A 24,508-nucleotide genomic window follows, 5' to 3' on the forward strand; every position below is an offset into this window, starting at 1 on the left:
AAGCCACATGGAACTATTCAGATTGGTTGGCTTCGCATAAGGACATGATTGTGAGGCATTGATACACGTTCTAGTGAGACTTGGTGGTTTATACTCGACTTGCGCATATGAGTAGCCTATAGCTGTCTGGTAGCGCCAGGTGCCTCCACGTTCGCGTCACAAAGCCACATCCAACAGGTCTAAGCGATTGGTCGCCCAACACGCCTTAACGAGGGCGATTCAATCGTAGCCACACCCAGAGGCAATCAACCCGACAAGGATTATGAGTTATTTGAACCGTTGGATGGAGGCAGCTAGGCGTAGCACCTGCAGCTACATATGCCATAAGATTTAGACAGCTGAGTCTGGAAAGGGCCATGGGAGACGAAGAGGAGGATCTGGCCAGATAGACTCGGTGTGGTTAGTAGCGTATCGCTTTCTATCCATGTTGGAAAGCAGCATTAAGCTCATGGATGATTGGTGGAAAGGGGGTGGAGAATTATTTCAATGAGGCGGTTCTTGCGGCTGGAGATTCAGCCTTTGCCAGCGGTAGAGATAAATGTGTGTGGATTACGTTAGTTATCTATTATCTGAACGAATCAAAAAAAAACAAAAACATACAACAGTGAGGATTCGCTGGTGGTCACCCACCCAACTACTAACTCACCGGCGTGTGGCTTAAGTACGGCTGAGCGGACGGGAAGCCCTGTTTTCCACACCCTATGGTCGTATGTACCAAAATATGTATAAGAATGGTGAATATAATAGAAGTTGCTGGGTGCAGATATGGTCGAGAGTGAGAATTGGGTGAGCAGGGTGAGTGCGCTATGGTCAGGGGAAGAATCAGGTTGAGAATCACCGGACCCCTACGGGCTGTGTGTAGATGCCAAGAGACCAAGTATTCTATGGTCAGCTTGAGATCCAATCATATCATGGTCCGAGTTACCTACTCTAGGCGACGAATCAAAAAACGATCTTGATTGTTAACAACGTAAATACTATATTATTACTGTTCAAATACTCACGATGCCATACCTCTTCGTATAGATTCGGGGAATGATTCACTATTAGTGGATCGTCTGTGGAATTGGATCTACCATGCTCCGGGTGATGGAGAAGATGTCGACGCCGATGGAGACGATGCTTGGGTATTGCATTGAGACCCTCGCACAGTTACTGGACCAAGCTGGTGCCTATGCGTGTTTCGGTACTCCGCCATGAAAATGTGAAAATGATTGGGTCTCTGGTCTTCGCATCGTGCCGCAACATTTGACAGGGACACGCACGGAAAGAAATTACATATCGTCATACCCCATTATGACGGATTCACGGAAGCTGTGGCTCAGCCCGACGATTGAAGCACTTATCTAATAATATTTTAAAACATTACAGTATGTCCCGGACTGGTGCCACCACTTTCACTCTTCGATTATTTCAACTATAATGCGAAGGCCTACTAACCTCCATTGGGAGCGGCGCTAACAAATTAAAGATTTTACCAAAACAGTCCCTTAGTTATCTAGGTCAGAATGATGTTGCCATCAATGCCTCGAAAGCTATTCTTTGGAAGTGTAGATATAATGATGATAGATGCTTCACCCTTGTAAATATGAAAGAAACGTTATATACAAAGGTTCCTGAGGCCCTAGTGGATGCTTTAGGTTACAAACGCGATTCATCCTTTACATCTGTTGGACTTCGGACCGTCCCATGATTGTTGCCTGTAGGCTGAGAAGATTGTTTGATGATTTTCTAGTGGCTACTGGCGAAAGGGAGGAAGAGAAAGAAGAATCATCGTTGATCAATCTAGGGAAAAGTAGGGTATTTATATCCTGATGTCTTATACACAATTTGCTCAATCTACAAGCAAACAATGATAGATGAGATCATCTAACACTGGGGAGTGAAGACATTTGGCGCCTAAATCACGGCTTCTCGCTCTGTTTAAGAAGAGAAAACGCTTTTCCCACCGTCTTCCGTCAGTCTGTCTCTGACCTTGATTACCATGTACCCTGAGCTCAGACTCCTGAGCTCCTGCGACCCCCTGAAGCAGTGCAAAAAACGGCACTCGGTGAAAAAAGCATAGCCTCCCCCACCCGGAGATGAACGATTCTATGAAACAATAATAACTTTCTAGCAATCTTAGCGTTTTCAGGGTGGTCATCGTCATAGGCCGATGTCTCTTGATTCGACTGTACATCCAAGGCGGCTCCAGCCACATGGCCCTGTAGTGCGCGTATCCACGCAGGGGACGAAAATCTATGGACAATGGTGACCGAGCACAAACTGAGAAGGTCGCTTGAAATTGTTGGCTCTTGGGTAGAAATCAAGATACGGGCCCCGAGGTGACGCTGTAAGCGAACAGTGGAGAGAAGGGTATCTGTAAAGTTTCGAGCTTCAACAGAATCTTTCATGTACTAGTAATGGTCAGCAGCAATACGTAAGCTAAGTGCGTGTAGACGACACACCTTATGAGCCTCGTCAAGGGCCACTATTCTGCCAACCTTGGTATCTTGCTCCATGAAAATACCAAAGCAAACGTTGAAAAGTGAGCAAGCGATATCAGGAGAGATGCAAGGACAGGAGAGGTCAACAATTGTCAATTGTGAGCCCTAGACCGTTCATTAGTCTCTGAAAGTAAGTTGGGGATTTATGGTACCTGTATTACCTTCGGTGTCCAGTTCGAGCCAGCTCCTCGAGGATTCGCCTTCTTTCCATTTCCTTTCTTGTTCAACGTCACTTGCTGCGGGTGCATGAAACTCTCAAGCGTGTCCAATCGTTGCTTCAAAGGCGCGATCTGGCCTGGAAGAAGGCCAGAACTAAGGATTCTTTTCTTGAAGTCCTTGTAGTCAAATTGGGATCCTGACTTTTGTTGTAAAACGCGCATTTCCCGCAAGATCCGCTGGACAGTATGCATGTACAGAGGAACGGGCCCCGAGTCTTGACCAACTGCCATAAGATCCAGCATACGTTTAGTGGTCAGATCAGCTTGGTCTATCTGCAAAGGTTCAACCTTAATGTTGAATCTCGAATAGGTTTTCTGCAGTCATTAGCGAGATGAAGGAAATTAAAGTTATTCCACGTTACCTGTATAGTGAGAATGTTGGTGGGAGCACAAAGCACCCTCACCTTGATGTTCGAGTGGGATGCGAGGAATGCGGCCTCACAGGGTGAACCACCATCGTCGCAGATGAAAGTATCGTAGTGGAAAACAATTGCTGTCAGGGGGTTTAGAAGTCTGCCCGCTTTAGAAAGGATCAAGCACCCTTCTAGTATGCAAGATAGAGTATGACTTTTTCCAGAGCCCTGAGAGCCGCAAATGAAAGTGCTGGATGGCGAGGAAACGTTGAAGAACAGCCTCGGGTCCGTTTTAATGCTCTCGTTCTCCGCGCTTGCATAAGTGGACGTCTCAATACTTTTGACCCCTCCAAGCAGACCATACTGCGGTGGAGCTAGCTCGGGTTGTCTCAGGACAAAACCTGTGAAAATGGGGGCAAGAGAGGCATTTTCCTTTTGCTCATTGGAGCTGTCAAGTTTCAACAAGCTTAGATGATATGCCAGTCTTGGATCTATGAGCATGGAAATCAGCTCCAGCAATGATAGGTAGAGAGAGAGAGAGAGAGAGAGAGAGAGAGAGAGAGAGAGAGAGAGAGAGATAGAGGATTCATGGCAGTGTGAGGTAATGTGAGCCTGTAGTAACGTACCTACTTGGCTGTCTTTACACATCGATGCAGACATTCTCGGATTGCAATTTGGGGGGAGATGCAAATTTCCCTGCTTTCCAGCTCTTTTTATACCCCGGGGTTGTGTATTCATTCAAATTTTTTCTTTATATGCAAGGGTAATTTGGTTGGTATGCTCGTTTACGATCGCGATATCCTGAGATGATTGACAAAAAATGACCATTGAAGCGAGGCATGTGAATGCAAGGCCCGCCTGACTTCGCGGGCCTGTTAGACTTTCCTCAAGAAGTTGGGCCAACATCAAGAGCCAGAACTATCCGGTAAGGGTTACCCTAGGAAGTCCACGAGTGGCCAATTATCTCATAGATGGCCTCTCACATTGGCAGCCTCCCGCATTGGCAGCCTCCCGCATTAACAGCCTTACGCATTGACAAATTCTCTCCTGGATCACCTTCCACACTGGCAGCCTCCCGCATTGGCAGCCTCCCGCATTAACAGCCTTACGCATTGACAAATTCTCTCCTAGATCACCTTCCACACCGGAAGCCTCCCGCATTGGGGGTCTTCTCCTGCCACAGACTCCCGCAGCTTCTCCGCATTGATTCAATTCCATCAAAATCTCCAAGCGTGACTTTACCACCGGCTCTGTGCCTAGGGATTGTAAACAAATATCCTTGCCTCCCTCTAATCATGGATCGAAGCCACACTCTAGACCTGAAAAGCACCGATATGAAGGAGAAACGCCGCTTTGATATTGACCCCATTCGTGCTGGCCCCCCAAGATTTGATCGGTACCAAAAACTTCTGGCCCGACTCTACGAGTCATTATTTCTTTTGAAGGCACTTGGACAAACTCGAGGCGAACATACAACCCAGCTCACGAGCCCCGATCTTCCTATGGAAAAGAGACGAAGATTCTTACAGAATCTTGCTTATGTGTGTGATTTCAAGAAAGGAGGGGATTCTTGATCCGCAATAGGCTTGGAAAGTCGCCAAACTCGCTACCTGTTTTGGGTTGCTTCAAACATGATGATCGAAAAGATAGTTTCTTTTCTCAACACAGCTCTCATCGTTTTGATGGGCGCGAGCAGCCAGTCTGCCTTGGGCCTGGCAACCACAGAGTCTGCGTTCATTCAGCTTTGTGTAGACTTTGCAATATCTCGTATTAACCTAGAGCGCAAGAATTTCCAAAGAGAGGCGGTGAAATGCATTTCAAGTCTCACAGAAAATACCCCCAACATTGGTGAGCATAGGGATTCCATAACTATTGTCAAAGATCTGCAGCTGAGGAACCTCCAGCCCAGGAGCTGGTCAAATGGCTGCACATAGCCGTTAATCACAGTCACAACATCGGGCTTTGCAACTTCCCGTATGAGAACCGCAATTGTATCCATATCGACCAGCTTGCAGCAATGGCATTACAAGAAGAGAACAAATTAGACGCTGTAGGCAGATGGTCATGTTTTTCCTTAGTGCGACATCACATCTCGGTGCTTGCCCATCACATACGGGCACCAAAAGAGCTTGTTGCCGACTCTTTTCATTTGGGACACATGTTGCAAACATATGATGTTTATGCCATTGATCCATTTCCAAGTGTACCAGGACCAGTGCGCGATTCACATACAAACCTCCGCGGAATTCTGAATCGTATATTCAAAACCACCGGAGAGGAAAAGAAACTTGTCGAGGACGGTCTCCTTTACTTGAACAAAACTTCATTTTCTTTCACCTTCGAGCAATTTGTGAAACAATACGAGCAGCCTTGTCCTCAAGTTCATACGGAAGTTCAAGTCCTAGAGCACTTTTACCAGAAAAAGCTCTTCTTTGCGGACGATGGCGGCATGTCTATTCATACTCGTCAATTCAATTACAACGTCTCCCATGGGTATCAATTTGTGGTGCTCTATCTCGTGTACAGTCTCTACATCCATCTGATTCGATAGAAAACTCGACATGAGGACAATCACAATCACAATCGGATTTTCTATTTTCTCAAATCAACTGCATGCTTGTTCCTGCAGTGTCGTTGGAGGTTATCCTCGCGTGTAAACGAGACATTGCACATTTGACAAGACAATTGTTCTTCCACATTCCAGCGTTGTTTAGCCCAAGTGTAATGAGCACACTCGACATGTCGCCGCATGTCCCCTTGTTGTGCAGTAGCGTGATGACACATAGGACATTTGATTGGTTTCTCATGCCATCGTAAGTGTTTTCTGAAATAAATTAGATACGATGTTTTATTCCAGTATGAAAGCCTCACCGAAAAAGTCCCTTCTGCGAGAAACCCTCAATATCGCGACACGTCTCCCGTTGGCAGTAATACAACCCGTCCGAAGCAACGTCCGTCATACTTATTGAAGGCATTTCTGCTTCTTCAAATCTCCATTCCGATTTTGAAACGCTTTTGGAAGCACTGGAGTCTTGCTTGGTGTTTATAACCAATGAGCCCAGAGCATCTGAAGCGGCCATCGGATAGTCGCACATTTCACCTCCATCAATTGGGATTGAGCTCGACCCAGCACTCTATAGAGACTGGGTTTGGTCGAGCAAATCCGGACTTAAAACAGGTTCAAGGTCGGTCGTGTATGAATTGACATGCTCGTCGAAGCTGGCAAATTCCATTGGGTTTTCGTGAGTTCCGGGTGGCGGAACGATACAGTCATCTTCAGGGTTGCAAAAGAGTGCTATCTCCGGTTCCATTTCAGGGGCCGAATTATTATCCGTAGTAGAAGTCGCGAAGTCGAAACAAATATCCCTAGGCACTCCCAGCATCCAATCCCCACTCTCGCTTTGGCCAAAGAATCGGGGATCCATGGCCGATTGGCTTGAGTCGGAGCAATGCACTTCGTACAATTCAGGCTTTGCCAGCCAGTATATATACACGAAGCATTCTCCGTAAAGTTTTATGATACATGGGATCTACGCGGGCATGACGACGACCAAGAATGAACGGAGAGGCATGTATGGCTCAATTAGCTGCCACGACACCCTTTATCGTTCACCGCTAGTTGTGGCCATGTAGCTACTGACAGCGCATTCAGTGAGCCCAACATCTTGGCAGCTGAAGATTGAGGTATTATTCGAGATCAGACCTACAGTCTCGCTCTATTTGTTTCCCAAGAGGCATTTTGGTCCCAGGTCACCAGGGGGTGGTAATTACTAGTGGATCACAGGTGCTCTTAAAGTATATACTAGAGATGGTTTAAGAATTCTATACGTAACATCCTTCAAAGCCTTGTGCCACTATACGTTTATAGGAGTGGATCGATAAAGTAGATAACGATTAGATCCTCGAGGACTATATTAATAACGATAACCCCGTATTTAGGGATTAAATACCCACTTAGCCGGGGGTTATACATGATCTAGGACTATAGATTCTACCGAATATACTCTACTATGACCGCTTTGGGGATATTTCCTTTTTAGGGTTTTTAGTACGTTTATTTAGCGAGAAGGCTCAGTATTTACATTATTGAACAGTCCATAGCTAGAAATTAATAAACATAGCAAGGGATATTGATAATTGCTAAAAGAAATCTGTGCTGTTTCATCCCAACTTCCGTAATGTTCCTCAGGCGCCCACAACAACCGGCGAAGTACTAAGCCTTATCCCTGCGATATCCCTTCTTAATCTCGGTTTCCCGAGGGTGAGGTTGCCAAGTCTTTGCATATTGGAAAGTGCCACCTAAGCACGGAAATTATATAAGAACCGACACCTCGGCGAGCCACTTGAACCCTGCATGATCTAGCTCAACCCATCCCCAAATTTTGTTATTTCCAACACAATGGCAAATACTTTGGAAGAATTGGCCCTCCCAGAGCCACTATCGGACAAGGCCATCCAGTCACCGTCATCAGTCACGTTAGACGAAAAGCACCAGATACTGGAATGGCCCAGCATGGCAACAACGCAGGCCAACGCCCAAAACATTTCAAATTGTCAATGGGCGATCCTTTCCACAAAGCAACCACATATCCGAACTCCCTTATCTGCCCCGAGTGTCTTCTTATGGATAATGACTTCCGCATCATGAAGATGGGAGGCCAGGTTAAGTATTCCAATAATCGACAGCGATGGGAAGCCGAGCGGCTGGACCTCGAGGACAAAAAGAATCAGGCGCGCGCTATTGTTCTCTCTACCGTAGAGACAAAAGCATTCGCTAACTTAAGGGATGACAATATGTTTTTCCCAAAACAGATGACATATTATGATGCTCTCCCGGAAAAGCGGAAGCCTCTCACAATGCCTCGGGGATGGATAAAGAATGTCCTCGGCCAGAAAGGAGAGATGAACACCTTTGGCTTTATGTTCTAACATCCTAAATACCAGGAGAAAAGTCTATGGGAGAAGTTCCTGGATAAATTTGACGAGATCCTCAAGGGTCCTATGTTATCGGCGGATGGGTCTGATCTCATCGAAGAGTTCAAAGTAGCAGAATCATTGAGTTTGAGAGTCCATGCCCGGATAATTTGGACATTCTTAGAGAGTGAGTTCAACAGATCAACGCGACCCATAAGCTGCATGATACTAACGAAATAGTAAATTCCATAACCTTCGGGCAAGGAATGACTTAAATCCAGGATTCTTGTCCAATGTTTTTATTTTCTTGCCTCAAGCGAAGCCTGTTAATCGTGCCTAATGGGACGTCAAAAAATCCATGTTTGTTTGGGCAGTCGATCCTGATTGGCCTCAAACTGTTGTTGACGAAAATGGCTACGATGGACGTGTCACTAAACAGTAGGACGGACGGTAACGGCAGTTTCCTCCAAAAATAAACAAAAACATACAACAGTGAGGATTCGCTGGTGGTCACCCACCCAACTACTAACTCACCGGCGTGTGGCTTAAGTACGGCTGAGCGGACGGGAAGCCCTGCTTTCCACACCCTATGGTCGTATGTATCGGAACATGGATGAGAATAGATAATGTAGTTACTAGGTGCAATATTCGTTGAGGAGAGAAGTTCTCCTAAGCTAGTTGGTATATACATGTTTCGTCAAAGTCGGTGAGAGTTGGCAAAATCTCGCGCAGCATAGCAAGCATCTTCTACAGGGCTTCGTATGAAGGTCCTATAACAACTACAGTGAAATACAGTAATTTATTAAGTTAATCAGCAGGCTAATACATCCTAAGTAGGAAATGCTTAGCAAAGTTATACATATGATGGGACCATATGGGAGTCCCATACTCCCATGGGACTTGTCGAGGTCTAGCTGCAGTACCGAACCAAAGGCCTAGTGCTGCGGGACTTGTCAAGGCCTATTTGGGATCACACTATATTAGGGCCCCAATGGGTTACCCAATGGGTTTTGTGTTATAGGTAATAACCCAAAACCCATTTTTGGTTGGGCTGGGTTGGGTTGGGTCCGGGTTAGAGTGGGTTGTGCCGAAGTCTAAATATAAAGCTTCAAATATCACTTTAAGGTTTAAGGTTATTATGTAAATACTACCTTCTTCTTCTTCTCTCTCTCTCTATATTACCCATTTATCATTAGTAGATAGTAAAACACTAGGTATCGCATTGATCACTCTTATTAATCTTTTCGATCTCATTAATTTCATTAATCTCATCCTTAGTCAATTCTGTCAATTAACTTAATTCCCATAAAGACTCGGTCAATATGAGACTTAGACGGTAATTTAAATACTCAAAAATACTAGAGAAATCTACATTACTTATATATCTGCCAAGAGTTGGTTTATTTTTATTGTTTAAGGCCCATTGGGCCCCCATAAAAGCCCAGCCCATTCGCGGGTTGGGGCGGGCTGGGCTTTGGGCTTTATGGGCCGGCGCGGAGGTCTAAGCATACTCTGCTGCCTAGATAACATGGCTCTCCTACTCTATGGAATTTGAATATGACCCGGAACGAATTGGTGGCATGGCGGGTGGTTGAATTAACTAAGTGCTAATTTCCGGGTTCAACTTTGGGACTGTTATCACTGTCACCTCCCTTCAATAACTACCAGTATAGTAGATAATTGATCCTTATAAATGTGTATCCTATTATGTGGTATTATGTATATGTCGTGTTTATAATAAATTTATTGATGCGACTAGTACATATTATATGCTTGAACTTCTATAATTGAGAAGGGAAACTGCGCAGAGATTGCCAAGGCCTATGCTGGTAATAGTGTTCTTGTGATTGCTGGATAGGGGAATCTGCGGGTTTCAAGCGTCGGCGCAGGCCGCACACCCGCACGGCAAATACGGGGTACAACGTACGCCGCGTGGCTGAGCACCCATGCCAAGATGCTGGGGTTGTTTCATACGAGGAGAATCCAGCTAATCCAAAGTAGCCATTAGTAAAGGAATGGGGTATCGAGCGCGAGCCTCGTCGCACGACCTTCACGTGACCTTAAATGCCAACCTGGGGGATGTCGCCAGCTTCCGAGCTTTGTGGAGCCTTCTAAGCTGTACGCATTCACGAATGTCAAATGAAATTTGTTCGAGAATGAGAGACACAACGCCAGCAAAGCGCCGTGGGACAGCATACGCGCCCTGGATGCCAGAGCTCTCGGCCCTCGGTGGATCATCGCTGGCTTTTGTGGGGATGGTGGCTCTGCTCAGTGTCTTTGACGACCGGCCCATTTTCGACTGGTACGGGGTGACGCTAAATACCCTGGTGTCGATACTTTCTGCCGCGATAAAGGCAGCTTTGATCTTTGCGATTTCCGAATGCATCAGCCAGTGGAAATGGATCCTGTTCTCGCGCGACGAACGGCTGCTGATCGACTTTGAGCGGATGGATTCAGCGAGTCGTGGTCCCCTTGGGGGGATTAACGTCCTCTGGAAGTTGCGAAGATCGTGAGTAGCAGCATTAGCAGCCCGATATGTCCCTGATCGCTTTTTTTCAGAGTTTAATCGATAGTGATATATGAAGAATCTCTGTCCAACTAGGCGCCTTTCTGACCTTGCTCGCCATCGCCTTGGACCCATTCTCGCAGCAGCTGGTGCAGCTGCGGCAAGGAACCGAGTTTGTTGACTCGCTGGGTGACGCCCACGCCGAAAGCGCGCTAACACAGGAGTACACCAAGGGTGACGTGGTGTATGGAAACGATACCAACTCCACTATAAACCCATCAGGGCCCAAGGCAATTGTGGCGAAGACGATGATAGATCTGTCCATGCAAGGGTCCATCCTGAGCGGCTTCTCCCGCTCGCTGGCTGAAATCCGCCAGCAGGCTAATGTGAAATGCCCAACAGGCCAGTGCACGTGGCCCCCTTCCAAGACCCTTGGTGTCTGCCACACATGCCACAATATCACTTTGGACTTGAAGAGGGTTGACAACTTCGGAGATGTCGCGGGGCCTTTGATTTTGGGGGAAGACACAATGCCAGCGAACGACAGCTCGGCGTTTGTCTTGCCCAACGGTCACTTTATGGCGGGTATCAATGGGCAGATTGCCAGTATCACTGGGATGCCGGAACAGGGCTACCAGAACCCACACAACTCGTGGATTGTGGCTGGTCCCGCTATGACTTCGTTTGGAAGCGGGAACCCGGCAAAAACCAACCGGATGCAGGACGTGGACACCTTGATCTGGTCGACCAGCATGATCTACGTGGATACAGCCCAACTGGGGATGGCTTCTGCCGAGTGGCCTGATGTCCCTGTCCGCGCAAGCGAATGTGCGGTATACTACTGCGTCCAGAACATCAACACGACAGTGGAGGGAAACACCATCTACGAAAACACCACCGAGGACACTCAAGCTAAGCGAGATCCAAATTCATGGCAGCCAAAGGATTCACCCCTGGACGAAAAGTACGCTCCTGAAAATATCCCTCCAGATCACCAAATGTCAAGCTTAGAGTGGGACGAACGATACTCTGCGATCAGCAGGGAAGACTTGATCCTGTACTACCCGCAGAACTCCAGTGACTCCACTTATACGTTGGCTGAAACCGCCGTCAAGCCCATCAGCGCGTACTTCCCGTCACTGCTAACCGTAAACATGACAGGATCAGTCAATGTAAGTCGTGCTATTGCGGAGCGACTGGGTGAGCATGCTGTCGGCTACAATGGCGCCTGGATAGGCTACAAGGCGTACCCGGAGGCGTTACGGCACATCTACGAGGCAAGTGAAGATGTCGACCTTGCTGCCAAGTTTGCCGTGCTCGCGGCTAGCATGACCAACGACATGCGCAGAAATGGAGACGGCATCGCCAGGTTTGACCCACTGAATGGTCATATAAGTCTGGGCAGCGACAATCAACCCGAATACGGACTCGTCGGTGTCGCGACGACGTATTATAGCATCGAATGGGGTTGGATAGTGCTTCATGCCCTGATGCTAGCCGGTGGCCTTGTGTTCTGGCTGTTGACTGTCAGAAACTCCTCTAGGCCCGAGGCGGTACAGATATGGAAGAGCAACTCTCTTGCGGTCTTGCGCCAGGGCCGGACGACGGGAGATGTTTTGAAGGGGTCCAGGACGATGGAAGAGATGAGGAGCATGGCCAGAGGCCAGAAAGTGCTGGTGACACTGGAACATTGCCCGGATGATCTAATAGCACTGCCGACTAGGCAGAGAGACGATGCAGACGTCGCCCCAGATGACCGCCAGGAAAATTAGTGTAAATGTTGCTTTATCGCTTAAGACAATAACCCCAAATAGGAAGGAAGCAAGGCACGTAGATCGTTATATACTCCCCGACTAAAATTGTATTTAGTCTCTAAATACCGGTTCATTATCGTCACTGTAGTCTTTAATAAATCGGCCCTCTTCCTTAGCATCGAGCTATTCTCGTAAGCGTATAGGAGGTCCTAGTGTGATTCAGAGAATGATCGCATGGTTCCTATGAGCTAGACCTGGCAAGGAGAGCTTTGCTATGTTCGCAGGTCGAGACCCATAAATACCCATATCCCAACCTCCCCTTTCTTCCTTTCTCCTCTTTTTGTTACTTGGTATTTTGTATGAAATGTACTCTTTTGCTTGGATGATCTGGTAGGTAATAAAAGCCTTATAAAATTGTCGAGTCTTTTGGAAGACAGATAACAGGATGGTAGCTGGTCAAGAAGAGATTTTTTTTGGAACATTTGCACGTTTGTGACGTATGCGGGAAGTAGCCTGTGGTGTTCAGGGCATTCAGGTGAACGGGCTGAATGGACTGAAGAAGAGTAGGGCGACAAGAGGTTATCTAGAAAACAAAAACATACAACAGTGAGGATTCGCTGGTGGTCACCCACCCAACTACTAACTCACCGGCGTGTGGCTTAAGTACGGCTGAGCGGACGGGAAGCCCTGTTTTCCACACCCTATGGTCGTATGTATCAGAACATGGATGAGAATGGAAAATGTAATAGAAGTTACTGGGTGCAGATATGTTGAGAGTGAGAATTAGGTGAGCACCGCTTTACGCGACCGGGGGTGAGAAGGGTAAGTGCGCCATGGTCAGGGGAAGAATAAGGGTGAGAATCACCGGTAGCCTGCGACATCGCTCATGGACGGGCGGGTGGGCATTGCCCACGGGCCTTATGTAAGCGGGGAATGGGCCCTATGGATAGGCCCATGGACTGTGAAGAAGTAGCCAGTCTTGATTCACACTAACTAAGCCGTTTGCAGTTATCTAAAAGCTTTAGGAGTAGACCTCGACAAGTCCGATGGGACTTGGGAAATTTTGGTCCCAAAACCCTAGTTCTCCCATGGGACTCCGATATGGTCCCATCATATGTGTAACTTTGCTAAGCATTTCCTATTTTGGATGCATTAGCCTGCTGATTAACTCAATAAATTACTGTATTTTACTGCAGTATTGCTCTTATCACATTAAGTACGTAGGAAGCAATTAACCTCTTGTTTTTCTTTCATATTATGTCTAGGCCTTAACAAGTCACGCGTAGACTGCGACATCGCCCGTCCACGGCGGGCGGTGGGCTATTTGGATTTTCGAGTGCCCACCATGCCCACCATTGCATAAAGTCACCTAAAATGGACGTATAACTCGCTGACTTTGCATAATAGATAGTTAACTGTTATTTACACCTGTTTTGCTAACTTCATGTAAAATCGCGATTTTAATCTATAACATCCATAAATTTTACTGAAATATGTGAGTATATAAGAAACTAATATATATAGGGAATTGATACTCGCACCGTGCCCAGGTGGGGCTAACCTTGCAAGGTCGGAAGGGGTGCAAGAATTTATGTCCAGTCCAGTCCAGTCACTGTAATTCTCTCATCCTACCACCTATCTTAACCATATGAGTTCTCTCCCAAAAGTCTCATCATTTCCCTGGTACGAAGTAATGTCCCCAGTTTCATCGACAAATATCAAGGCTGGAGGCTACCCTGCCCTAGCCTCGACCCCCCGAAAGCTGGCCACCCGCCCCATCTCCTCATCCGCTAGCAGCAGACCCATATGATCCGTCTCAAACGGCAACACAACATCCAGGCCGCCCTCCTCCTCTGTTCCCGCCGACCGCCGTGGATAGATCATCATCATGTTCTCCACGACGGTGTCGGCAATCTGACGAGCCGCCGCCGGTCGGCCAAACCCGAAATCAACGGCACACATGTTGGCATCGCGCCAGTCTGTGACCGCAAGCGACATTGGGGGCAAAGAGTCGAGGCGGACATTCAGGGCGGATTTATCGCGTATGGGTGCCATACCTGCCAGGGTGGCCTCGAGGGACTGCGGGGTGACGCTCTGGGTGATCTCGCGGATGAAGGTGGCCAGGACGGCCAGCGGAGTCTCCGGCGAGATGACTTGACCCAGCGTGAGCGGTCGGGGGTGGAGGAAGGACAGCCCGCCGCTGAGGACGTTTCCCTGGTATCGCATTGAGAGCGGGGGGTTTACTGTTGGGAAATCAGTTAGGACTGGGGAGCATGACACGGGAGGGATGGAGGCGAGGGGTCTTACACCGGCGGCGCATATTGATGGACTCGAGGAAGAAAGCGGGCGCGGAGAGATCGGGGCGGTAGATTTGGGCGCGGTTGCGGGACAGTACCCGCCACAGGAATGCCGTCAGCGCATCGTAGGTGGAGATCCAGCCGCCCGTGGTCGGGCTGGCCTGGCGCTTAAGGGCTTCTAGCTGGCCTTGCGGGATGTGGAAGAGCATCCACGAACATGGCAGCCAGTCGGGATGCCGCAGGGCGGCCGGCGGGGCGGCCACCCGGTCGGCCTCAGCAACGGGCGGGGAGATGAATCGTGCACGGTCCATCCAGGCATCGTCCCATTCCGGGGGAGGCGTGCCGCGAAGGAAGGCATGGCTATGCCCGGCGATCTGGTGGATGAGGCTGGTAGTGCCTGTGACATCCATGGCGAAGTGGTGCTTGTGTACAGTGAAGACGAAGCCTCCCGGGATGAAGGTCAGCTGGTACCCGGAGATGCGCGGGCTCGCATTCGGCGGGCAGTGGCACGCCATCGTCATGCCGGGGATCGTAAACTGCGCCGGGTCCCCCAGGCTGGCCGACGCAAAGCTTGCCTGTTCGATCTCGGCGTAGGAGGGGCCGTCGAGATGGTTCACAACGAAGGGGACTGTGCTGTCGGGCTTTTTCATGATGGAAAAGTCGCCCTGCCCGTCCCCCTCGATGGTGCCCACCATGTGGCGGCATTGCGCAAGCGTGGCTTGCACGGCGTGCCGCAGCGTCTGGGTGACGATGGGGATATCGCTCGGTTGGTCGAGCTTGAAGATCAGGGCCCAGGTGCTGTAATTCTGCGTGATGATCAGGTCGAGGGTCGACAATGGGAACCGCTCCTCAACCGCCAACTGCCGGTGGGGTAAGGGGAAGATATGCTCGGTTTCTCGTCGGGAGGGGGCCAAGTGGCTCACTCGGCGGATGGGCGGGAGACGACCAGCACGGAGGGAGCACACCCCCCAGCGGAGCGGAGACAACATTGTGGCGGGATTGGGGTTGAGAAGAACAGACAGACGAACAGACAGACGAACAGACAAGGAAAATGGGAGGGGAGAGTAATAGCTTAAATATCCAAGCCGTCAGCTTACTGTCGGCCAAATCATCTTTGTGTATATTTCCAATTTTGGGTTATCTTTGCGAAAATTTCGCAAGGCCCCGAACTTCCTAGTTCCATTCCTGAGACCGTCAGATGTAAAATTACGACCTCTTAAAAAAAAACGCGTAACTATACAACGGAATAACTAGTTAGGTAAAGTTTAATCCTCTATACATGTACTAGGTATTTACCGTAGTATTTAGTAGTCAGAGAGCGTACCTCTCCAGGGCTCTTCCCTATATCTCTCTTTTGATAGCATTGTACAACATCTATTGTCTCATCTCTTTATCGTGCATGTTCATTAAATAGACATGTTCATGTACGTTTTTCTGATCCCTCGCTGCAACATAAATAGCAGCGAAGGTACTTCTCAAATCGATTTCTTTCTTCTCATATATGTACCCACGTCGTGTTTGGATGGAATTCGGCCAATGCATGGCCCAGCTTAGTTCTGCTGCCAATTCTTTCCCGGAATCAGGAATAGGAAAAGGTCGGCTACCGTAGTATTACATTCGATACTCGGCATCTGCTCACATGAACATATTCTTCACCTGCTCGTTCATCCCACATGCCGCCCGTCTCATTTCCGGCCTAAGAGCGCTCACGCCTTCACAATGACCCGCACCCCCTTGGAATCCCATTTGGGCATCGGCCGCACCAGATCCATGATGAAGTCCACATCACTGCGGTCCGTCTCGAACAGCTCCAGCTTGTGACGACGGAACAAGGTTGCCAACGCCACGTACATATCCATCATGGCCAGATGCATGCCGATGCACACGCGGGAGCCCCGGCTGAAGGAGGTCAGATAGTACGACAGCCGGTGCTTGCCATCAAAGCTCATCGGGTCCCCCAGCCACCGCTCCGGCCTGAACTCGTGCGGATCCGGGAAGATATCCGGGTTGACATGAATGTGGTAGGCGTCCATGCTGACGGTCGTGCCCGCGGGGATCTGCCACCCTCTATACGTCAGGGTCTGGTTGCGGTGCACCCGTGGCAGCCGCTGGACTGAGCCGAATGACAGTCGCAAGGCTAGACAAGTAATGAGTACAGGGTGCTGGAACAAGTCAGAGGAGAATCCGGGGTACACTCACATTCGCTGATGACGGCCGAGAGGAAGGGCAATTTCTCCAGTTGCGCCCAGGAGAGGACCTGGTCCGGGTCGGGCATCGCCTCCACCAGCTCAGAGACCAGCCGCTGCTCGATGGCGGGATTCCAGAGGATGTGGAAGGTGGCCACCGACAGCGTCCACATCGTGGTCTCGATGCCCGCCCCACTGACGCTCATGGCCTCCTGCGTTAGGCGATGGGAGGAGAGCTCTGCGGGGGGAAGGTTGGCCTGCAGGATATCCGTGAAGATGGTGGGATGAGCGGCCGCTTTGGACTCGACGTTGCTGCCCGCCAGTATATCCTTGATCTGCCGCTGGATAGCCTGCTTACGCATTAGTCCGCTGTCGTAGTCGGCGCGATGAGGGGGGCACCTACCACGCGATAGTCTAGGATGGGCTTGAAAGAGGGCACCAAGACCCCCATAATGGAATCCGGCATCCATTGGGTCATGCGCATGACCCAGTTAAAGTGGGTAGTGTAGTGGGCAGCGTAGACCCAGCTCATCAGGGCATGCGAGTAGGGCGACTGGAAGTCTGGGGCGGCAGAGAAGCGCGTCGAGCGCGCAAAGGCCATCTCTGACACCACGTCGGCCGTCAGCGTTCCCCACATGTCACACACGTTAATAACCGCCCCCGACCCGGCATATTCACTCCCCAGCCGGCGCGAGATGCGTTCGATCACCTCCGTCAGCGTGTCCCCCAGCGAGCTGATGCGGGCACGCGAGAAGAAGGGCGCGATGGCCGCCCGACGGATGCGGTGATGCTCCGACTGGACCGTGCTGATGGTCGCCTCGGGCATGCCGAACCGGTGCTTGTATTGGACCAGCTTGTCGATGGGTTTGGTGGGTGACGCCATGCTGTACACCTCGTTGTAGTAGTCCGGATCGTCGATGTGGACCTCGTTCGGGCCGACCCGCACGATGGGGCCGTGCTTCTCATGCAGCCGCTTGATCTGGAATACGAACTGGCCGCCGTGGCCCTCGCTGACCAGGTCATAGTATGCTTCGTACCAGCTCGACAGCGCCGCCAGCTTAGGTCCAGGGACTTCGGCCAGAGGACTGAGGTAGAGCCGGTAAACCACGAGGTATAGGCCGCGGAGCAGCACCAAGACCGCCGCGCCAGCTACCAGCACCATGGATGCCGACCATGTGCTAGAAGGGATTGCGTTGCTCATGTTCAATTGTTCAACTGCTCAGAGGAGATGATAATACTTTTGGGAGGGGGAGTGAATCTGGTGCTGGCTGCCCAGCCGTTTAACACGACCTGGGTGCCTGTGCTGTCCGGTCCCGATAGCTTTCTTTTCTGCGATTGGAAGAGAGCATCGGCCTGAATCTGACCGAGGGGGTGGTCAGCACCAGGCCGGGATGAGGCACATCTGGCGAGGCGTGAATCCGGATCCTGGACACGCACCACATCTGTCTCACTGCAGGGCATGGCAGGGGCATTTTCAAACCTCAGCAAGGTGCCAACCTAGACTTATCCAGATACTGCCAGACCCGTAGCTGGTAGATTGTCTGTGGAGCATTGCTGCAGTGTCATCGCCTGTAGTGTCAGCACCTGTAATGTCATCGCCTGCAGTGTCAGCGTTATTTTGCATGGCGGGTAAGAGACGGCGCTTGGCAATATTCAAAGGATCTCGTACCATATAGATTTGGTCGGGAGTATCCGTCTTACGCCTATAATGATGGCTTTCGTGGACGCGGCTCGGAGGATATAGCACGTGGGAGCTGACAGGGTCCAGGTTTGGGGGCCAGAGACTATTTTACGGCCTCTCTATAGGCAGCACATCACGACGTCCATACCAAACTCATCACTTTAGTCTTATGAATATGACTTGGGACAGGTCCTGTAACTTACTAGTGGCTTACAGCACTAGCGCCACCTCATTACTTTGGGGGCTTTCCGTAGGACTATGTTCATTCCTTGGGGCGAAAGATTGTTACGCTTGGCCCCCCTTCTCCAAAGTCGAGAAGAACTTGTCCTCCACGTAAGAGTCTCACCCGAATCCTGCGATACTGTAGGCAGCATCAATGTGGCTGTGTCTGCCCACTCTCGCCGGCTCGTACACGAGACTCGCCTCGGCTGAGATGATTATAGAGTCGGGCTGAGTGGCAATATAAATAGAGTACGACAATGATTCCTGGATGAGGGCATTCGCAATCAACCTCGGTTTCTATTTCCCAGACGATGCTTGGTGCTGTACTTCGTTCCACTCTGCTCCGAGCCTGGATGGCGGTCTGGCTCATGGGGCAGGTAGGTGCTACATCTGAATCTCCATCCTCCCTGGCCGTGTCCACCAAACCCACCAACTCGCTTCTGTCAACTTGCAGGAAGCTGCCACAAGATGCGGACTGGCCTAGCGCGCAAGACTGGGCCCAGCTTAACCAGACGGTGGGAGGGCGCCTGATTGCCACCGTGCCGGTTGCGCATGTATGCCATGATCCCGCCTACAATGAGACTGCCTGTGCTTGGTTCAAGGAGAACTGGCTGACGGTGGAGGCTCAGTGAGTCGATCCCGCCCATCCATCCATTTCCGACTGACCCCGACAGCGTGTACTATCCGGCCGAAATTCTGAATCCCTACTTCCAGGGCCAGTACTGCGAGCCCTTCACCCCTAAGGTCAGGCCTTGCACGCTGGGAAACTACGCCGTCTACTCGATTAATGTCACCGGCGTGTCTGACATCCAGGCTGGACTCGCCTTTGCCAACCGTCACGACGTCCGATTGACCATCAAGAACACAGGTCATGAGTAGGCTTCCCTTCCCGTCTCCCCTCTCCACTTTTTATCCTGGCGTGAAATCCTTCCATGCTGACTGTGATAGTCTACTGGGGAAGTCCACAGGGCGCGGAGCTCTCTCGCTATGGACGCACAATTTGAAAGACCTCGAATTTATTGACAACTACGCGGGCGACAGTCCGTACACGGGATCGGCGGTGCGCATCGGGGCAGGCATAATGTTCAAAGACGTCCTCCCGGTTGCGGCGGCGCGAGGGAAGCGCGTGGTGAGCGGAACGTGTGGTACCGTTGGGGCAGCCGGGGGCTACACGGCCGGCGGAGGACATGGCAGCCTGACTTCATTGTACGGGATGGCCGCAGACAGCGTGCTGGAATGGGAGGTGGTGACGGCAGCGGGCGAGCATCTGACCGTGACCCCCAAGCAGCACGTGGATCTATACTGGGCCCTCAGTGGCGGCGGGGCAGGCACCTTCGCCGTCGTTGTCTCGATGACCACGCGCACGTACGATGATGGGCCCATGCAGGGCGCCGGCTTCACAGTCTCCAACAGCAACACGACCGCCTTCTGGAACACCATCGACCTGTTCCACTCCAGCCTAGCCCCCGTGGTGGACACTGGGGCCACGTTGACCTACTTCATTCTCGGCACGGAGCTGATTGTCTTCGCCGCCGTCATTCCGGGCAGCGAGCTGGCGCTGGTCACCAGCACGCTGGCCCCGATTGTGCGCAGCCTGGCCCAGGTGGGGGTCGCCGTCGACATCAGCTCCTCCAGCTTCTCCTCGTATTATGCCCTGTACGAGTCCTACTTCGTGCCCACCGAGGAGTCCACCGCCGTCGGTCAAATCACGGGTGGCCGCATCATCCCCCGAGAGCTGCTCGAGCCCGCCAGCCCGAGTCTCAGCAAGATCAGTGCCGCGCTGCAAGACTTCACGGAAGCGGGCTTTTACATTGCTTGTGCTGCCCTCAACGCCAATTCGTCCCGGCAGGCGCCCTTCACCTCCAATGCCGTCTTCCCCGTCTGGCGCTCTGCGCTGCTGACCTGTATCATGGTCCAGACGTGGGACTATTCCATCCCCTGGAACGAGAATCTCGAGCGCCAAGCCAACCTGACGAACATCTACATGCCGCAACTCGAGACTGTCACCCCGGGTGGAGGGGCTTACCTGAATGAGGCCAACTTCCAGGATCCAAACTGGCAGGAGGCCTTCTACGGGCACAACTACCCGCGCCTGGGAGCGGTTAAGCAGCGCTACGACCCGAACGAGCTGTTATACGCCCGTACCGCGGTGGGTAGCGAGAAATGGAAGGAGAATAGGGAGGGGAGGTTGTGTCGGGTGTGAGCGTGCCGGAGGGGCCGAATGGGGTTCTGAGAGGTTACAGGGGTCAATGGTAGGAAGGAAGATCAAGTATAATATAATGAATATCAAAATTCAATAAGAAAATGAGTATTAATGTATTGAAATAGAAAAATGGATTTGAATATATGATGCTTGCATTTGAGATTAATACTGCTTTTTAATGTTGCATATTCAGTCTAATTGTCTGCTTTTGGAATTGCCTGTTTTTTACATTCATAATTCAATTGGCTTATTTTTATATCTGTAAGCTCAATTTAATTGCCTGACTTTGCAATTTTAAATATGATAGGGATACTTTGGGGTTTTTGGGGGGGGGGGGGGGGGGGGGGGGGGGGCGGTTCATACTACTCTGTGCAGTAAGGCAACATAAGTATTTTATGTTCACTATATACAGTAGTACTGATAAGTACAGCGTTATGATGCGTAATGTAGTGAGGCGTAGGATAATGTCTAGAAACACGTCGCATTTCGCCCATTTTACTAGACTATACCAGTCATACTAGCGTGGATTATTCCTAATTAGATAGATAGGGCAGTAAGCACTAAGTAGTAGTGAGGGTAGCAATATAGCGAGAAATAAGGGTACTGACATAAAGAGTCATTGGTATCTCCAATTGGCCGGATACAATACGGGAGTGGGCACAAATAACATCTTCAGATGTCGACATATTTAAGATATTCTCAAGATAGACAATCTATGGATGACAGCGATAGGCACTGCGAGGCAAGGTACTTGTGCTATCAATCCTGCAGCTTATCAATGGCACCACTGAGCATTTCAGATAGGAGCGAGGCTGTCGCGGCCTCTACCACGGGATCTCTGTGCCATCAATCACGTTGAAGAACTTGCCCGAGGTCGCCTCCCGAGACGCATTATCAATCTGCACGAGTCAACTGGTATTCTTCTTCGAGATAGGGAAGGGTATCACGTACTAGGCCTAGAATGGCATCGATACTCTGGCGCTGGGAGTTCGGGGCCTGGGGAAGGCCCATCGCGCGGGCACTCTTGTTGCCGCTCTCCGTTTGTACGAGGCTGTCAGATGGTCAGCTATTGGCTGAAATCTCCTGTCCAGCTAATATCTCTGGTAGCTTACCCGGGATGCACGGCAAATGCGATGAAACCCTTATTGGCGCCGTGGATAGCACTGCATGTCCGCCGGAGTTAGCCGATTCTTTTCCTAGCTAGGATAGGCTAAAGCTAGCAGTATCTTACGTAGTGATCCAGTTCAAGCCTGCCTTGGCGATTCCGTACGCCGGAGCGATATAAGCCTTGTGAAGCTCAAGTCGGCCAATCGAACCAGCAGCACTGCTGACCGAAACCCACTTAGGGGCCTGGGACTTCTCTAGCAAAGGCTTGACGGCCTGGTACAGGGCCAGGGGCCCGAGCGCATTCACGGTAAACACATCGGTCACGATCTCGGTGCTCACCACATCCAAGGGGATGATACCCTTCTCGCCAGCTCCTCCGGCATTGGCCACTACTATATCGATATAGTCGACGTCCGTGAGGTCCTTAATAGCCGCCGCCGGGTCGGCCGAATTGCTGCTTTCAATCTTTACTAGCTGCAGACGCGAGCCATCAGCCTTGGGTAAGGCCTCTAGCTCCTTAACGTAGTTTGCGGCTGTGTCGCGAACACTGGCAATAACGGTATGCTTAGGCCGGAGTAGGAAGGTTTCTACCAACGTCCGTCCGATTCCTATCTTCCGTCAGCTCGATCCTAATACGGGTCTGTCTAGGTATCACTTACCTCGACTAGCGCCGGTAATGAAAACAACAGTGTTATCGGAAATTGTCATGGCGGGCGGGATAGATAATAGAAAGACTCGGGTGGGAGTGGTATCTGGTAGCGTTGCGATTGGATCAATAGGCTTGATGAATAGGATAGAGAGAGAAAGAGGAGTTAGCTTTATGTCTGCAACCGCCTCTAAATAGTCAGCTATGGGAGGTGTTGAGAGATAGCCCTATAGGCGATTAATAATGCTTATATGCCCCTCCACGGATGCTTTGAAATCGGGACCTTAGGATGACCGACCATTGACAGGGATATGAAATAGACCCCTGTATAGGGCTACGAGGGACTATCGGACGAGCTTGAAGCTCGTGGTCGATAGCCACTGAGGCCATGCATGTTCCTGTCAGATTCTCAATTTCGGCTTATTCCCACGACAAGCTCGAGCGGCCTAGTGCGAATCCTTCGCGCCGTGTAGTCTCTTGGTATTCGGAGTACTCCGGTATGGTCTGTTTAATTGGAAACGCCGTGCTAGTCTTCTGCATCTGATTTGGATGATGCAACTGTTAGAGACTACTGTTTGTATGCACTAAAGATTAGAAGGGAGAGAGTTGTATTGGGAAGAGAGAGAAGCGAGCTCCCAATCAACTATCTACATAGCACGCCGCTCAACCTAAGGCAACAAGACATCCACCACAACAGCAACCATATCGGGCAATGATCTCAATACAACATATACTGAATTCACACCCTTACTGTAGTCTCAGACATGCCTCTCACTATTGACAACAAGTCCAACCAAGGAAGATTATGAACCCTGTGGAATACTTGTTTAATTAAGAATCTATCATTCCTAACGTAAACACCTTTGGGTTCAATCAAATCACCTTCTGTACAAACTCAACCTGCTTCTCCATCGCCGCTGCCAAACTCTCGCCATCCAAGATGTCCATGTGCCCTCTCCCCTCGACGACAAGTATATCCCTCGTCCCATGTCTTCCACCGTCTCCCTGCAAAGCTTCCAGATACGCCTTCTTTTGCCGCTCGACCGGCGAGATACGATCCTCCGCCGCACTGATGAGGAGTACCGCAGTCTTCCCCATCAACCGCACCACCTCAAACGGACTCCAACTCACGATATGATAGTAGGTCTGTAAAGTCGTAGTATCTTCAAACCCGACAATCTTTTCTTTGGCCTCCCTCACCAACTTGACCTCCTCTTCCCCAACGCCACCCGCGCCAAACCCCGCCGGATTCTCTCCGGTCTTCGTCAGCATCGGGAGCCGAAAGGCTTCGTTGCCCGCCACCTGCGACTCGCGATCCTGCATTGCCTTGACCAGGACCTTGGCCTGCTTGTTCGCCGGCAGATCCCAGACCGTGAGCGGATTGACGGCAATCACCGCTTTGGCGCGTTTGTCCAGCGCCGCGGCACATAGGGCAATGGCTCCGGCGAACGAGAAGCCCCAGTAGATGATTTTCTGGGGGTCGATACGGGGATCAGACTTGAGGAATGTGAGGGCGTCATGGTAGTCGGAGACTTGCAGGGACGGGTTGATGTTGTTGCGTGGCTGGCCATCGCTGGACCCAATAGTCCGCGGATCGTAGACCAGACATGAGATACCGCTGCTTTGGAACGAGTGCGCAATGTTGGGGAGGAAGACATCTCGGGTGGTATTGAACTACATCATCTGGTCAGGGAGAGACGAACTGTCGGTAGACAAGATGGGGTTCTCACGCCGGGAGTCATGATCACTGCTGAGCTCTTTCCGGGCGACGAGGCTGGGTAGAAGTGGCCCCGGAGGGTGACTCCGTCCAGGGCCTTGAATTCGACTTGTTCGCGCTGCGACATAGTCTGGAATGAGGGTTCAATGGATTTCTCCGAGCAGAAATGATGAGGTGTCTGTCTATTATCAGCTGTTCCCCTGGTATCCTGCACAAGG

At 50.6% G+C, this 24,508-nt stretch overlaps 12 protein-coding genes across 12 annotated transcripts; 5 read left to right on the forward strand and 7 right to left on the reverse strand.

The window, feature by feature from the left end:
• Positions 1-1,997: 1,997 nt before the first annotated feature.
• On the reverse strand, positions 1,998-3,717 carry N7447_009377 (uncharacterized protein; the record flags this gene model as incomplete). The annotated part of the gene is made up of 5 exons (XM_057233639.1): positions 1,998-2,396; positions 2,448-2,495; positions 2,648-3,019; positions 3,067-3,548; positions 3,684-3,717. 5 exons carry the CDS (start codon positions 3,715-3,717, stop codon positions 1,998-2,000), a joined length of 1,335 nt encoding a protein of 444 aa, XP_057083181.1.
• Positions 3,718-4,352: 635 nt separating this feature from the next.
• On the forward strand, positions 4,353-4,631 carry N7447_009378 (uncharacterized protein; the record flags this gene model as incomplete). The annotated part of the gene is made up of 1 exon (XM_057233640.1): positions 4,353-4,631. The coding sequence occupies one exon, from the start codon at positions 4,353-4,355 to the stop codon at positions 4,629-4,631; it is 279 nt and encodes a 92-aa protein (XP_057083182.1).
• Positions 4,632-4,739: 108 nt separating this feature from the next.
• N7447_009379 (uncharacterized protein) lies at positions 4,740-5,608 on the forward strand (the record flags this gene model as incomplete). Its single annotated transcript, XM_057233641.1, has 2 exons — positions 4,740-4,905; positions 4,962-5,608. 2 exons carry the CDS (start codon positions 4,740-4,742, stop codon positions 5,606-5,608), a joined length of 813 nt encoding a protein of 270 aa, XP_057083183.1.
• Positions 5,609-6,191: 583 nt separating this feature from the next.
• On the reverse strand, positions 6,192-6,482 carry N7447_009380 (Zinc finger C2H2; the record flags this gene model as incomplete). The annotated part of the gene is made up of 1 exon (XM_057233642.1): positions 6,192-6,482. One exon carries the CDS (start codon positions 6,480-6,482, stop codon positions 6,192-6,194), a length of 291 nt encoding a protein of 96 aa, XP_057083184.1.
• Positions 6,483-7,614: 1,132 nt separating this feature from the next.
• N7447_009381 (uncharacterized protein) lies at positions 7,615-7,986 on the forward strand (the record flags this gene model as incomplete). Its single annotated transcript, XM_057233643.1, has 1 exon — positions 7,615-7,986. One exon carries the CDS (start codon positions 7,615-7,617, stop codon positions 7,984-7,986), a length of 372 nt encoding a protein of 123 aa, XP_057083185.1.
• A 2,141-nt stretch (positions 7,987-10,127) lies between these two features.
• Positions 10,128-12,249, forward strand: N7447_009382 (DUF3176 domain-containing protein; the record flags this gene model as incomplete). Its single annotated transcript, XM_057233644.1, has 2 exons — positions 10,128-10,480; positions 10,557-12,249. 2 exons carry the CDS (start codon positions 10,128-10,130, stop codon positions 12,247-12,249), a joined length of 2,046 nt encoding a protein of 681 aa, XP_057083186.1.
• A 1,713-nt stretch (positions 12,250-13,962) lies between these two features.
• N7447_009383 (Transferase) lies at positions 13,963-15,517 on the reverse strand (the record flags this gene model as incomplete). Its single annotated transcript, XM_057233645.1, has 2 exons — positions 13,963-14,474; positions 14,539-15,517. 2 exons carry the CDS (start codon positions 15,515-15,517, stop codon positions 13,963-13,965), a joined length of 1,491 nt encoding a protein of 496 aa, XP_057083187.1.
• Positions 15,518-16,234: 717 nt separating this feature from the next.
• On the reverse strand, positions 16,235-17,915 carry N7447_009384 (cytochrome P450; the record flags this gene model as incomplete). Its single annotated transcript, XM_057233646.1, has 3 exons — positions 16,235-16,665; positions 16,728-17,064; positions 17,118-17,915. The coding sequence occupies 3 exons, from the start codon at positions 17,913-17,915 to the stop codon at positions 16,235-16,237; spliced, it is 1,566 nt and encodes a 521-aa protein (XP_057083188.1).
• Positions 17,916-17,917: 2 nt separating this feature from the next.
• On the reverse strand, positions 17,918-18,175 carry N7447_009385 (uncharacterized protein; the record flags this gene model as incomplete). Its single annotated transcript, XM_057233647.1, has 1 exon — positions 17,918-18,175. One exon carries the CDS (start codon positions 18,173-18,175, stop codon positions 17,918-17,920), a length of 258 nt encoding a protein of 85 aa, XP_057083189.1.
• A 753-nt stretch (positions 18,176-18,928) lies between these two features.
• N7447_009386 (FAD linked oxidase N-terminal) lies at positions 18,929-20,820 on the forward strand (the record flags this gene model as incomplete). The annotated part of the gene is made up of 3 exons (XM_057233648.1): positions 18,929-19,245; positions 19,292-19,492; positions 19,566-20,820. The coding sequence occupies 3 exons, from the start codon at positions 18,929-18,931 to the stop codon at positions 20,818-20,820; spliced, it is 1,773 nt and encodes a 590-aa protein (XP_057083190.1).
• An 894-nt stretch (positions 20,821-21,714) lies between these two features.
• On the reverse strand, positions 21,715-22,635 carry N7447_009387 (Short-chain dehydrogenase/reductase SDR; the record flags this gene model as incomplete). Its single annotated transcript, XM_057233649.1, has 4 exons — positions 21,715-21,871; positions 21,933-21,983; positions 22,052-22,535; positions 22,587-22,635. The coding sequence occupies 4 exons, from the start codon at positions 22,633-22,635 to the stop codon at positions 21,715-21,717; spliced, it is 741 nt and encodes a 246-aa protein (XP_057083191.1).
• An 811-nt stretch (positions 22,636-23,446) lies between these two features.
• On the reverse strand, positions 23,447-24,417 carry fma-AT (acetyltransferase fmaC; the record flags this gene model as incomplete). The annotated part of the gene is made up of 2 exons (XM_057233650.1): positions 23,447-24,247; positions 24,304-24,417. The coding sequence occupies 2 exons, from the start codon at positions 24,415-24,417 to the stop codon at positions 23,447-23,449; spliced, it is 915 nt and encodes a 304-aa protein (XP_057083192.1).
• Positions 24,418-24,508: the final 91 nt, after the last annotated feature.

The sequence above is a fragment of the Penicillium robsamsonii genome (genome assembly GCF_028829455.1).
Source record: "Penicillium robsamsonii strain IBT 29466 chromosome Unknown utg000005l_segment0_segment0, whole genome shotgun sequence".
Lineage (NCBI taxonomy): Eukaryota > Fungi > Ascomycota > Eurotiomycetes > Eurotiales > Aspergillaceae > Penicillium > Penicillium robsamsonii.